Raw genomic sequence first — 13,955 nt, 5'->3', positions numbered from 1 at the left:
GAAGATGCTCAGTTTGGACTGAGCTTGAGACTTTGAGGTTTCCTGTGCATCCTTGCTGTCAGTCCCATCCCAAGGCCAAGGAGGACATACCTGCCCCATAGCAAGGCCCCTGCAGAGTGGCCCTGCATCTCCCAGTGCCTGTACCCACCCACAATGACCAAGCACACTCATCCTTCTTGTCAAACTGCTTTAATAGTTGGGCATGAAGACAGGACAGAGCCGTTCGGGCTGTGCACAGACAAGATGCCCCTTGAGCCACAGTGTAAGGCTGCAGGGCTTCCCTTTTCAATGGATGCGTGGATTTGGCCAAGATGCAGTTCAGCTGATGACATCCTGAGCGTGCCAGTGGAGTGCACGTGTAGGGTAGGGAAGAGGGGTGGGGGCTCCCCAGGCAGCTCAGAGGTTGTTCAGCTCCAACAAGGTCTGGTCCAGGACCTGGTGGATGCCCACATTCTCCTCTTTAGCACTGGCCAGACTCTCTGTGAACACAAGGGACACCCAGCCAGCCATGAACACAGACATGGCATAAGCATATCCAGGCACAGTTGGACCCACGCACACAGATGGGCAGCTCAGTACGGTAACAGTCTGAGGGGGGGCGTCCCTGTCTAGCAGCCCCAGCACCAGCAGGGATGAGCCCAGACCCTCTGCGATCCCTGGGGGTCAGGCAGTCCCTGCTGTTCAGCTTCTCCCTCCTCCCACTGCACCCTCTTGCCCTTAGCCAGCCCCACCAGGGTATGGGTACCACTCTCCAGCCAGCTGCCACTGTGGCCCCATCTCCCCATCCTGCTGTCCCTGCTGGCTACAACGGGCATATGCACAAACCCTCAGCCAGCGAAAGAGGAGAGCCAGTGCCTGCAGCACGAGCCAGGTGCTCTGTGAAGAAGAGTGAGACAGCAGGCCAGGAAGGCGGGCAGAGAGGACAGCAGAGAAGGAGCAGACCTAATGAGGCTGCAAGGACGAGCTCCGCCAGGCAGCCCGGTGCCAGGGGAGCCTCCTCCAGCGCTGGCTTCCAGATGGCATCTGCCTTCCTGCTAGAGATGGGGATGGGATGAGGGCTCTGCCCACCCAGCATCCTGCAGGGACCCCACCGCGAGGGCATCCTCCCTGCATGGTTTGGGGTGCCCAGAAGGAGGGGGAAGCAGCTGGCCACCTGGGACAAGAGGAGGAAGGCAGTGACGCAAGACGCAGCGACAGAAGCCACTGTGTCCCTCTCCAGTGAGGCCAGGTTGATGCCAGGGGACAGCCACCATTGTGTGGGCATCCCGGGACATGGCAAAACCCTTCATCCCTCTCTCAAGAAAAAAAACATCACCTCTGCAGGGGCTCCCTGTCCCCCCAAGCAGGACAATTACCCCAGGGGGGAGTGGGCAGGGGCTCCCAGCCTCAAACCAGCCTGGTCAAAACGGCAGGGAGCAGTCGGGGCTGGGAGCATCCTGGGGGCGGAAGCCTGGGCTGGGGCTGGAGCTGTTGCAGCTCAGTTGTTAAGTTCAGTAAGAATGACCTGCAGCTCGTTAGTGAGAACGCAGTTTTTCTCAGCTTCCTGCCGGGAGTGCTCTAGAGAAAACAGAGATGTCAGCACAGCAAAGGGGAGAGAGAAAAGCAAGTTAGTGAAGAGACAGTGCTGCCCACAAGAGCCTTCGCTGGGCACCTCATGGCCACCTAGTCGACACTGGGGACCAGTGGGGATGGCAGGAGGAAGCAGCCAGTCTCAGGTATATCAATTCTGAGACAGGGTTGTAGGGCAGGGTAGGATGCTGAGGGAGGAGGAGGAGGATTGGGGACCCATTTATGGGCCAGGAACCGCTGCCAAATAGTAGGGCCAACCCCATTGGCAAGAGCGGGTGATGGAGAAGAGCGGTCAGGGCTGTGAGAGGTTGTTGCAATGTCCAGGAGCGCAGATGGGGAATGGACAGGACCGGGTCTAACCCTATTAATTCAGGCCAAAAGAGTGATGGAGAACATCTTGGAAGGTGGCACAAGATGAGGAAAGCTGTGCTCAAGCGAGCCAGAGGTGGTGGGGGACATCCCCGGGCTGAGGCACAAAGGGGCTCAGCTGCAGCCATGCAGTCCTTTTGGCCACCTCCCGCCCTTGGCTGCCAGCACCCATGTGAGACAGCAGGAAATGAAGGATGAGAGTGGAGAACCAGAGCAGCATGAAGAAAACAAAGGAGAAACCAAGGAGAGAAAACACTTTATTGAGACCAACTCAGTAACCCAGAGGGACAGAACAACAACAACAACAAAAAAATAATGAAATGCAAACTGAAGAGCAATGTGCAAAGGAAAGCGGGGAGCGGGGAGGGGAGCAGTGGGGCTGGGGGCTGCCTGCCTGGGGCCGGACACCCCCTCAGCCCCCAGGCCAGAGCCCACCCCTCCTCAGAGGTGCTGCTTCTGGACGTGTCCCCCTCCCACCCTAGGCTCGGTGAGAAGCACCGAGGCTTTGCTGGGGGGATGCGGGATCCCCGGTTCTTGTGCTGCCGGGGGGGTGGGGGTAGGCTGGAGCAAAGGGCTCCTGGGCACAGCTTCGTCCCCCCTGCAAGCCACCTGTAACCCCGAGGCGCATGGGGGCTGCTCCCCTTTACCCCAAACACCCCATAGCGCCTACACCTTGTTTTTGTTTTCCCCCAAAAGAGGGACACTGCGGGGACACCCCAGGCTGGCTCCTGTGACCGCCAGCCGCGGGCCAGGAAGGACAGAGAGGGAACAGGGCAGGCAGGAGGAGCGGTGGGGGGGGCGGGTAGGCAAGTGGCTGAGCTGGGGAGGAGGGAGGCAGGTGGGGGAGGGGTGCCAGTGCCCAGCGGAGGGGCTCAGAGTGAGGTGATGTCATTAAGTGCATTGTCCAGCTCCTCGCTGATGGCTTTGTACTTCATCTTCTGTGCATACACTTCATCTGCAGGTGGGGGGAGGTGGGGGGGGGCAGGTGGTGGAGCAGGGATGGGGCAAGTGGCAGAGAGAGAATGACGGTGAGCAGGGGATGAGGGTGGCAGGAATGTGCAGGTACGGCACTGGGCACAGGCAGCATGGATGCAGCCCTATTTCCCACCCAGGGACCCCAGCACTCCACCCCCACAGCATCCTAGCCTCCCTCCTGGGGTTCCTGCCCACCCCCTGCACAAGGACCCCTGCCTCAGCTTGCACATGGGGTGCTTCAGCCTCAGTCCGGCCAAGCCCCCCCGGGAATATGTCCTGTTCCGTTCTCCCTGGGAAAGAGGGGCACAGGGCGGCAGGGCCATTTTACCTTCTAAGTCATCAATGGTTTTCTCCAGCTTTGCCACAGACCGCTCAGCAAACTCTGCCCGGGTCTCCGCCTGTGGAAGCACAGCAGGAAGAGGCTGAGCGTGATGGGGATGTCCCTAAACCCACATCCCAAGCCTGCCCCACACCCCAAAACTGCCCCATTTGCATCTCCTGCACCTGGGCTCCTCGAAGGTGGCGAGCACCTGAATTAGCCTCCAAGCTTGGGAGGTGAGAGATTATTTTGCTGCTGCCAGAGTGTGTCCTGTACCCACAGAGACCCAAACCAAGAGCCTTACCTCCTTCAGTTTTTCCCCTAGGAGCTTGATTTCCTCCTCGTACTTGTCCTCCTTGGTGGAATACTGCAGGGACGGAGAGGTGTGCCCATGAGCCCCGTGGGACACCACTGGTCATCCTTCACCCCAGCGAGGGAGCCCCATCCCCCTCAACCCCAAGCACTGTGCCCAGCCCCAGCAGCCCCTACCTTGTCAGCCTGGGCCTCCAGGGACTTCAAGTTGTTGGTGACAATTTTCAGCTCCTCCTCTAGGTCACCACATTTACTATATCCCAAGTGGAGGTCACCAGGCAGGGGAGCAGGGACGGGAAGGGAGTGATGGAGGAGAGAAGGGGGAGCAGAAAGAGCGGGCGCAGGGAAGGAGGAAAGAAAGAGAGAGAACAAGTTGAGAGAGGAGAAAACTCAGGTAGTGCAGGTGGAGGAGGAGCAGAGCCACCAGGCGTGGGTCCCTTCCTTGTGCCTCTGTGTGTCACCATGCGTCTCTGCTGCCACTGCTGCCACCGTGCTCCTGCATCCCTCTGAGGAGGAGAGCGGACATGGAGGAGCGTGCCCAGCCCACGCTGGCTCCATGCCTGCCCACAGCGATAGAAGGAAAGGCAAGGTGAGGGCTGCGGCCGAGGCAGCGGTGCAGAGAGGAGAGAGGTGGCTTGCGTGGCTTGAGAGACAGCGACAGAGAGAGAGGGGGCTGCTGCACATAGCCCCATGCCCCTGCTGCAGTACCTCTTCCTCTGAGGCAATGAGGGATTTGAGGGTCTGGTCCATGGTCCGCAGCTCCTCCTCCAACTGTCTCACTCGGCTGGGGTGGAAAAGGGGTGCCCCGGGGGGGGGGGGGGGGGGGGGCAGCAGAGAGCAGGTCATGGACGTACCGGGGGCCAGCATCCCTCTGCCTCCCCCCCACTCCCAGCTCACCAGCCAGAGAGCACCCCAACGGTTGGGAAGGGCCATCCCTGTCCCCACATGGACACACAGCTGCCCCTGGCTTTCACGGACATGGGGCAGGGCTGGTGTGGGACCCTCATGTGTTGCACGCCGGGTGCCCTGCTCACCTCTCTGCAACCTCTGCCCTCTCCTCCGAGCGCTCTAGCTCTCCCTCAAGGACAACCAGCTTGCGGGCGACCTGTTGGTGGCATCAAAAGGCAGGCGTCAGATCCAGCTCGGGGTGCAGGGCTTCAGGGGGGTGACCCCAGGTGACACTGGGGGTCAGGGCTGGGGAAGGGGGCACATGGGTGCTGGCATACACCTCCTCGTATTTGCGGTCAGCCTCTTCTGCTATGTGTTTGGCCTCCTTCAGCTGCATTTCCTGGAGCTCCATCTTCTCCTCATCCTTCATGGCCCTGTTTTCGATGACCTTCATGCCTCTGAGGAAAGCCAAAGCAAGAAGATTAGGAAGAATTTCTTCAGGGAGAGAGGGGTCAAGCAGTGGAACGGGCTGCCCAGGGAAGTCCCATCTCTGGAGGTATTTAAGAGACGTGTGGACCTGGCACTAAGTTTAATGATGGGACTTGGTAGGTCAGTTGGTGGTTGGACTGGTGATCATGAAGGTCTTTTCCACCTAAATGACTCCGTGATTCTAAGATGTTATTGCTGTGGACTGAGGTAGCACCTGCACCTCCTGCCTGCCCCCTATGCTCTGACACTGCCATCCTCCAGCTCCAGCGACATGGGACATTGCCTGGGGATACTGGCACCCACTTGGCCACCCCGTGCAGTAGGGTCATGCCAGTGGTACCCCAGGGATGCTGCTGTGCACAATTAAAGTAGCAGAGATGCCCCAAGGCCACCCTGGGGCCATGTCCCAGAGCAATGAGATGTGGCCATGGTGCCTCTCAACCAGGCAGGTCCCCAACTCATCACCTGGGGGGGGGAAGATATGTGCAGTCCATGTAGAGCTAGCCACAGCCTCTGCAAAAGCAGCCTGCAGGCCAGCAACCTTTAGGAAATGTTAAGAAAAATCCAATGGCAAAGCCTTTCCTCACTCAGGGGTGATGCCCACAGACAGGGACACCTGAGGTGGGACACACAGCAATCACATCCCACTTGGCCCTTCTCCTCTTGCTCAGGTGTTGCTGCTCAAACTGCTCTTTGCCAGTCGAGGCCAGCTGCAAATTGCCAATTGTTCACACAACTGTCAGTAAGGTGGTGATGTGTCTAGGTGCTTACCATGATACCCTTGCACCCTCACCTGCATGGCTCCTGCCCAGGAAACATGTGTGCCACAAGCAGGCACTTCATCAGAGGATGGGCCAATGCACCATATGTGCTCTGCAGTGCTTTCCTGAATTAGGCCGTTTCATTCCCCAGGGCCAACCTCAGTTCCTGGGCACAGGAGTCCCCTCCTGGGCTTTGCTCAGCCCTTGAGCAAAGGAGTCAGCTCTGGGGCAGGAAACCAGCTCCAAGCACTCTCTGGCTTTAGCCTGATATTTGAATAGGCATCCAATCACATTTTTAAGGATTTTATGGGTGGCCTGGAAATTTCAAAGTATGCAAAGATCACCCATAGCATGGGGCGGGGGCGGGTTGGACTCCATGTTGTCCTCTCATCCTTTGCAGTCTGCAGGAAACTAACACAAACCCCATGAGGTCAGTTCAATTTTAAGGCTCCCAAAGCCCTTCTGCAAAGACAAGGGGTCCTGCCTTCAAATCAAGGGTGACCTAAGGCAACCCTGGCTGTCGTCATTCCCCCCCCATCACACCTCTCGCTTTCATCCGCCGCCTTCTCAGCCTCCTCCAGCTTCTGCAGGGCAGTGGCCAGGCGCTCCTGGGCCCGGTCCAGCTCCTCCTCCACCAGCTGGATGCGGCGATTCAGAGAAGCCACCTCAGCTTCAGCCTGTGGAGCAGAAACCCCTTTGTCACCGCCCATCCCCACTCATTTTCAGCAGTTGCTTTTGCATTTGCTAGCTAGAGCACCCCTTCGTACCATGTTGCACTCCCACAAGCGCTCGCCCGGCTGGGGCACACACCCCATCACCCTTCCATGAGGACAAAGGAGCTTTCCCCATCCCTAGCATCTCATTTGATGCCGCAAAACTCTGTCCTGAGTTTGGCATGTGCAGCCCCTGCACCACATCTTTGTGCCCCCAGCCCTGGAGATGGAAGAGACATGCTCAATGGGTCGTGTTATAAATGAAATCTCAACTCAATCTGAATTTAGTAATATTTATAAAAGGCAAGTAAACAGCACTGGGTGAGCAGGGAGTCTATGCTCTACCAACACGCACACACGAACATCGAACCTTCTAAATATACAGAACATTGCTTTTACATACTAAACCCGAGTACACCTATGCATATGTACAATCAGAAAAGGTAATGTCCATGACTGGGGGAGCGTAGTTGGAGTTGGTAATCCTGGTTGAAGTGCTCCCATATCTTCCATGACTTATCATATAACAGTCTCCATTTTCCATTTGTGTTGCCTTTTTTTCATCTTGAGGACAGGCTCCCCTCTTATACCCTTCACCCCACAGCAGTCCTTTTCAAAAACAACTTTTCATTGGTCAAACAACTTTGCCCAGCAACGGCAAACACCCAGCAACTTCCATACCTTAACGGCTGGAGAACAAGCAACCCAAGACTGCATGGAGTCTCCTGAATCACCCTTCTTTGTTCCCTCTAAACTCTTTTACATTCCTGATGGCCTCATCATTAAGAGTCTGCCCACATCTCCCCCTTCTTTATTAATATCAACCATCTTCTTGACACGAATTATTACTCCATATATCACAGGTTGGATGGCCAGGGTGGCTGTGCCATCACAGGGATGGTGTTTGGGGTTTGCAGAGCAGTGAGTAAAGGAGGAGGAATGCCCTGTGCAGATTTACTCCTGAAAAGAGGATGGGAGCCAATTGTGGATTTCCTGTTTATAGATGTGGCAGCAGAGCCAAATAGCTGGGACGCCTTCCCTGGCCCCACACCGCTGAGCCTCACTGCGCCATGGGGCTGCTTGGAGCCCCTGTGCCCCCCCCCCCCCCCCCCCGATTTACAGCCTGGCACCAGGGGCAATGGAGTGAGTTGCCCTTGGCGGGCTGGATCCTGGCCAAACCGAAGCCTCCGGCTGGCAGGACAGGGTCCTATCTGCCCCCTGACCCCTCCACTACCCTCCTCCCTGTTCCCAGGTTCCCCGTGCGCAAGCCCAGGAGCCGGGCAGGCCGGGAGCAGTGGCCCTGGCCCCCTGCCAGCCCCTCCATGCCTGGCCCTGCGCTCTTTCCATTTGCTAAGGCCTCCTGCTCCATCACCACTGGGAAATGCTGCCTCAGCAGCTCCTGGCCCTGCTCCCCACGGGGGTGGTGGGGGGGGAGGCTGCTGGAAGGAGGGGGGTGGGAAGAAAAAAACCCTGGGGTGCAAAGGGATGGGCAGCAGTGAGAGCACCAAGGGGCAGGCAGCAGCCCAGGGGATCATGCCTCCTGCTCATTCATGGGCTGGAGCAGGCCTGGCCTGGCCCTGTGCTCCAGCAGCGGAAGCACCCTTGGGACACAGAGCGGAGGGAGTGGGGAGCCAGGTGGGGATGTCCCCATGCCCGCCACCACAGTCCCCCATAGGGTGCTGGTGGGCACAGCCAGCATCTCTACAGATGCTCTGCCTCACCCCAGCGGGGACTTTTCTCCCTGGGATTGCCCCCCAAAGTGGGTCAGAGCTGCCCGAATGGGCACTCGGAAACGTACTCACCAGCAGCTCCTGGTGACCTGGAAACCGATTTGCGGCTGCAGGAAGGGGCTGTTTCCTCCCCACACAGCCCCAGTAACAACAGCCCGGGTACTGTACCCAGCTCTGCTGCCCCTGATAGCGCAAGGATGTTAAATGAGCGGGGAAGGCATAGGAAAAATAAACAAAACAAAACAAAAACACACACACAAATACCCAACAACAACAAAAAAGCCACACCAGGAACAAGATGCAACCTGGAAATGCCATCCTACCAACATAAGAGTGGAAATGTTGGCCGACGGCAGTGTGATGGGGTGGCTTCTCCCTGCCAAGGGACATGCTGGAGAGCAGGGGGATCTGCTGGGAAGTCAGACCCAGAGCTTGGCATGGGATTCTCAGCCAAACCTCAGGAGGTGGGGGGAACCCTTTCCCAGGGTCTACTGGCCCCAGCCAAGCCAAGGCAGTGAGCTGGCCACTGCCCTGTGTCCTGCCAGCTGGGGAAGCCGCAGTGAGCCCTGTCACAGGAGCATCCCTAGCAAGGTCCATGGGTACCTCCCATGGCACTGGGCAGCCCACTGGCAGCGAGGACCCTGCCCAGAGCCCCCCACCCCATACCTGAACCCAGGGGGCTCTCATGCACCGGGATGCACAACTCGGCTGTGCCATGCCCCCCCAGCTCTCTGTCCCAGGGGCAGTGAGGATGCCGGTGCCGGATCCCACCCAGGCATGCCATGGGGCAGCTGGGGATCGGCTGCCCATGCTCGTACCAGGGCAGCCAACACCCAGGAGGGCATACAGTGCTCCACTTCCTGGTGTCTGGCCCTGAGGGGCTGGCAGCCGTCCAGCCCCCCTTGCAGCAGGGGGGTCCCAGGGGTCCCCAGCCCCAGGAGCCTTACCCGCTCCTGGGCCTGCCGCTCGGCATTGGCCTCCCGCTGCAGATGCTCGGTGTGCTCCTCCGCCTCATCAGCCACCTGCTGTAGGTTCTGGATCTTCTTCTTGATGGCATCAATGGAGCTGATGCCGGCCATGGCCGTGTGGCCAGCGGGGAGCACAAAGAGTCTGTGCTGCCGAGCCCTTTGTGGGATCCGCCTGGCTTGGGCAGGAAGCGCTCAGGCGGCAGTCACTCCTGCCGCCCACCCTGCCTCCATCCCTTCCTGCTCCTCCTCCTACTGCTGCTGCCGCCATGGCCTGCCAGGACCCAGGCCCACCATGCTCCCCAGCCAGAGCATGTGGTGCCCCCAGTTGGAGCACATGCTCCCCCCCCCCCCGGCTGGGTGTGCAGCCCCTGCCCTGAAGAGGAGGTACGTGCCCCCCTGGCAGGACACACGTCCGCCCCAGGCTGAGGTGACAAGCCCCCCCCTCCTGAGGGAAGATGTACGGTGCCTTCTGGGCATGGCACATTGCCCCCCTGGGCAGGGTGCATGGCTCCCCACCCCAGCTAGGGTACAGGGTGCCCCCCAGCATAGGGGACATAGCCCCCTCCTGGAACAGGGCACACAGTGCCCCCCCAGGCAGGAGTGCATGTCCCCGCCAAGCTCCAGCAGACAGGCAGAAAGGAGCTCAGCAAGTCAATTTTGCTGGGGGGACAAGGGTCCAAGGAGTCTGAGGGGGTGCCCTGTGGGCCCCCACAGACAGAGGAGTGGCATACCCGTGGGAGCTCCCCAGCCTCTTCACACACCTGCTGCAAAGCCGGGGGGGGGGGGGTGGGGAGAATTTCTGCCCCATAGGTGAGTCAATGAGAGGGATGGGGCAGGCGTCCCCCTGGGTACCTGGGCACAGTGTGCCCCCCAGTGTCTCAACCCCTTGGCATGTGCTCCTCTAAACTGGGACCTGGCCGGCAGCCCCACAAAGACCCCTGGGGCCAGTGCCCCATGGGAGAGGCCAGTCCCCCAGCTCTGCATTTTGGCCACAGCAGATGCCCCAATGCATTAGGAAGGCATAGCACAGTGGCACTCAATCCTGCCTTAAGGAGCTCTGACAGCTCCCGGGCAGCCCTGACCTTACTTCACACCTGCCTCCAGGGACGCCGATTCCTGGGCTGTTCCTGCTGGCTGCCATGGGGTCTGGGGCCACCCTGTGGAGGGCAGCACCCAGACATGCCACTGGAGGGGGGGGCCTGCAGCCCCATGCCCCTGGCCAGGTGGCAGCAGCATGGGAGCACGTGGCCTTGTACTTGGCCCCGGTCCTTTCCCGCTCCCAGCATGACACTCGGGCACAGAGCGGCACACGGGACACAGGGGTCCCACTGGCTAAGGGGCAATGGGATATGGCAGCAGAGGGCAGGCTGGGGGGCAGGCACCCTGGTCCTGTGGCAGCCAGGCTGGGTGCCTCCTGCTCTGGCCCCACCCAGGGATGCAGTCACTTCCCAGCAGTGCCCCGTTCCCTCCCACTGGCTCAGGGAATCACCAAATAAGAGCAAAGTCTCAGCTTGGGAGAGCAACGGGGCGGGAACTTGGTGAAGCCTCCAGGATCATGGCCTGGGAATGGCAGAGCCTGAGTTTCCCTGTGCTCAGCGGGCGGCTGGAGACAGGCTGGCCATTGGGGACATGTGGGGCTGGAGGGGCTGCAGGGAATAAACCCTGCTCCAGCTGCTGTTGGACTTGTGCATTGTCCCTGTGGGCTGTCCCTCTTGGGGGACAAGGAGATGATGGGGCCACGGTGGCCTCATAAAGCTGCTGGGAAGGATCCACAGCTCCATGGAGCTGCCGACCTGGGGCTCTGTCCTGCTCCTCCTTGCCGGAGCAGGGACCACTTAGTGCTGTCAGCACATTCATGTCCCCGCCATGGACACCCGGTGACTTCCAGGTCTTGCACAGAGCACAGACTGTCCCTGTGAATGGCACAGACAGCCTGCCCTTCCCAACACTGCAGCAGGGCTCCTTTGCTGCGACCCTGCTCCAGACCCTTCCCTTGAGGGGCCAGAGGCTCCCCGCCCCCATACCTGCCAGGATGGGGGGAAACCTGCTTTCCTCACCAAAGCCCGCAGCCTTTCCCCACTGCTGTGGACCTCTCTCAGTGCCACCGAGCACCCCTGAGTCCCCCCCACATCCCGCCAAGCCCCACACCGAGCTCGCCCCACCCCATATGGATCCCATCAGATGGGTACAGACCCTGGCACGGACCCTGGAATGCAGCTCATCCCTCCCTGGCCAGTCCAGCATGCCTGCCTCTTGCCAAGACAAATGAGCCCTTCCAGAGTATTTCCAATGTTTTAACAACTTGGGTTTGTTTCTAACTTTGGGTAGGCCCGAAAGGTCAGCAAACAGCACCAGAGTATTTCTCAGGACAAACTTCTCAAAACTCCTGCAAGATGCAGCCTGGCGCTGGCTGGAATCTGGCACCTTGCGGCCCAGAGCTTGGGGGGGCACACAGGCTGGGGACACCCCCTCCTCACCCGAGGAGCTGCTCTGGGGACAGCCATCTCGTCTGTCCCTTTTGGAAACACCAGGAATGATGTGAGGCAGGCACTGGTGGGACTGGGGACACTAGGGTGGGCTCTCAGGCTGTCTCCTCTTTCCCCCTGTGCCTGCTTCTCTGCTGCCGGCACCCCTTGTGCCCATGGAGGCTGAGGGTCCCTGTGAGGTGGCATGGGGGGTGGGTCCTGGTCACTCCCCAGGGACTCTAGGCTACCCTGGGGACTTTACTGCCACTGCTTGTCCCTGCCTACTCTCCTCTGTCCTTGGCAGCCACCTTGGAGATTTGACATATCTCCCCCACTTGGCTCCATAAAACAGCTGGGATTGAATTTTTGGTTCTCAATCCTGAAAAGCCTGGCCGTGCCCCTGCTGGCTGCACTCCCGATGGCTCCCCTTTAGTTTCTACTCCAGTTTCCAGGGTTGGTTTTCATCAGAGAAGGACTGGCTATCAAAAGGAGGATTTATTTATAGGGTGTCAAATACCCTGTGTGGCACTGCGGGTTGTTATACCCAGTTCCTGAGCAGCAATGAGGCCACGCACAGCTGTTCCACCCTTCATCCTGGTCAGGCACAAGCCAATTTCAACACCTTCCTAACATCTCCCTGCCAGGATCCATTTCCCAGGAGAAACATCAGTCATGGCCCTAAATAAAACTCTTCCTGGCCTTTCCCTTCCCAGAGTACAGGATGGCATGTTGGAGCCCAAAAGGACTGTCCTCCCACGAACTCCAAGCATCCTATGCAACCAGTGCTCAGCAGCTGGCCACAGGCGAGAGCTTTTCCTGTTTCTCTGCTCTTTTTCACTTTTCTAACACATTTGTGTGACCACTGTGGAGTTTTCCCTCCACATGTATTGGCAATGCATGGCGAGGCTGCTTGTCCCTGTGTTTTGGGGTGCTGGGACTGAGCAGTGCCCCCGTACCGGAGGCACCTGCGTGGGACCTGCCTGGCACCCACTGCCTGGCTTGGTGTCAGCATGGCAGGGACGGATCCTGCCACCCTTCCCCACCAATACTTGCCATATAAGGCTCCCCTCTTCCTTTGCTCCCCCCCCCCAGGGTCCAGTGCCCACACAGAAGAGGGGTTGCCTACGTACATCTGTGGCTTTCTTCTCCGCCTGCTCCAGCTTCTCCTGGGCCTCCTTGACGGACTCAGAGTACTTCTCCACCTCATCCTCCGTGCCCTTCAGCTTCTTCTGCAGGCCCTGCTGTTCCTCCTCCAGCTGCGGAAGGGATGGATTATGGGGGCACCCACAGATGGATTATGGCACCCCTGACGCACAGTTGGTCACCCTGGGGCACCCACCTGGCAGGGGACAGTCACCCTCATCCCAGGGTGGCCCAGGCTGGGGGCACAGCAGTAGCAAGTGGACACAATCACTCTGTCAATTCAGGGGTCACACATCCTTAGGAAGCCCCAGGTCCCTTGGGGCTGGAGCACCCCTGAGCCTGGAGGGGGCAATGGGGTCCTGATTTGAGGACACAGCTGCAGGGGCACCAGGAAGGTCCCCATCTCTGTGTGGTTGAGGTGGGAGCATGCTGCCCCCAGGGGTCTCCCTGGCAGAGGGACAGGGAGTTGGCACTGGGGTGTCCCACCAAGACCCAGTGTATTTTGGAAGTGCTGAGGCCAGGTACAACAGGCTGGGACACTGGTCCCCAGGGCTGGCCACCCAGCAGGGTGAGGTCCCCAGGGCTGGGTGTCCCCAGGGTGGTGGTTCCCAAGGTCGGACACACAGCAGGGCAAGGTCCCTGGGGTCAAACCCCTTTAGGGCAGGGGTCCCCATCAACTTTTTTTTTTTTTTTTTTTTGGGGGGGGTCTGTGGGACACCCACCTACCTGCTTGCAGCGGTCCTCTGCCTGCTTCTTGTCAGCCTCTGCCTGCTCAGCTCGGTCGATGGCATTCTCCTTGTCCAGTTTGAGCATCTGCATCTTCTTCTTGATGGCCTCCATGGTGGCAGTGGCGGGGCTTAGGGTGGCGGCGGGGCACGGAGCACCGGGGGCGGCGGCAGTATCGGCACTGAGCCCCCCGCCTCGCCGCGCCGCCTAAGAGCCGGGGAGGGGCCGCGGCGGGTGGGGGCCTCCCCGGTACCTCCCCCACCGCCCGCCAGCACCTTTTAGGGACAGGCTTCGCCACCGGCCGCGGCACCGAGCGGGACGGGAGAAGGGGGGGTATGGGGGGGAGGCACCCGGTAGGCACCACCACGGCCCCCGGCACCAGGCACCCGCGGGGGAACCGAGAGAGGGTTGCCCCGGTGGCGATGGGCTGAGGACACCCCCGGGGGACAGCGCTGGGGACACCCCGGGGGCTCTGTGCTGTGGGGACACACACGCGCTGTGACACCCCACAGGCACTGCTTCCTGGGG

The 13,955-nt window shown here is 59.7% G+C and overlaps 1 protein-coding gene across 7 annotated transcripts; it reads right to left on the bottom strand.

Moving 5' to 3' along the window:
• Nucleotides 1–380: 380 nt before the first annotated feature.
• Nucleotides 381–13,541, bottom strand: LOC311220764 (tropomyosin beta chain; the record flags this gene model as incomplete). 7 transcript variants are annotated; one of them, XM_084304328.1, is made up of 9 exons in its annotated part: nt 381–479; nt 3,242–3,311; nt 3,537–3,599; nt 4,253–4,328; nt 4,579–4,649; nt 4,773–4,890; nt 6,226–6,359; nt 12,689–12,814; nt 13,428–13,541. In XM_084304328.1, the coding sequence occupies 9 exons, from the start codon at nt 13,539–13,541 to the stop codon at nt 397–399; spliced, it is 855 nt and encodes a 284-aa protein (XP_084160454.1). In that variant the 3' UTR covers nt 381–396. The 7 variants fall into 7 exon arrangements, with proteins under 7 accessions (XP_084160454.1, XP_084160456.1, XP_084160458.1 ...); XM_084304330.1 differs by lacking the exon at nt 4,253–4,328 and adding an exon at nt 3,722–3,797; XM_084304327.1 differs by lacking the exon at nt 381–479 and adding an exon at nt 2,761–2,893.
• Nucleotides 13,542–13,955: the final 414 nt, after the last annotated feature.

Source organism: Netta rufina (assembly GCF_964035555.1).
Source record: "Netta rufina genome assembly, chromosome: W".
Taxonomy (NCBI): domain Eukaryota; kingdom Metazoa; phylum Chordata; class Aves; order Anseriformes; family Anatidae; genus Netta; species Netta rufina.
This window is presented reverse-complemented; position numbering and strand designations above follow the sequence as displayed.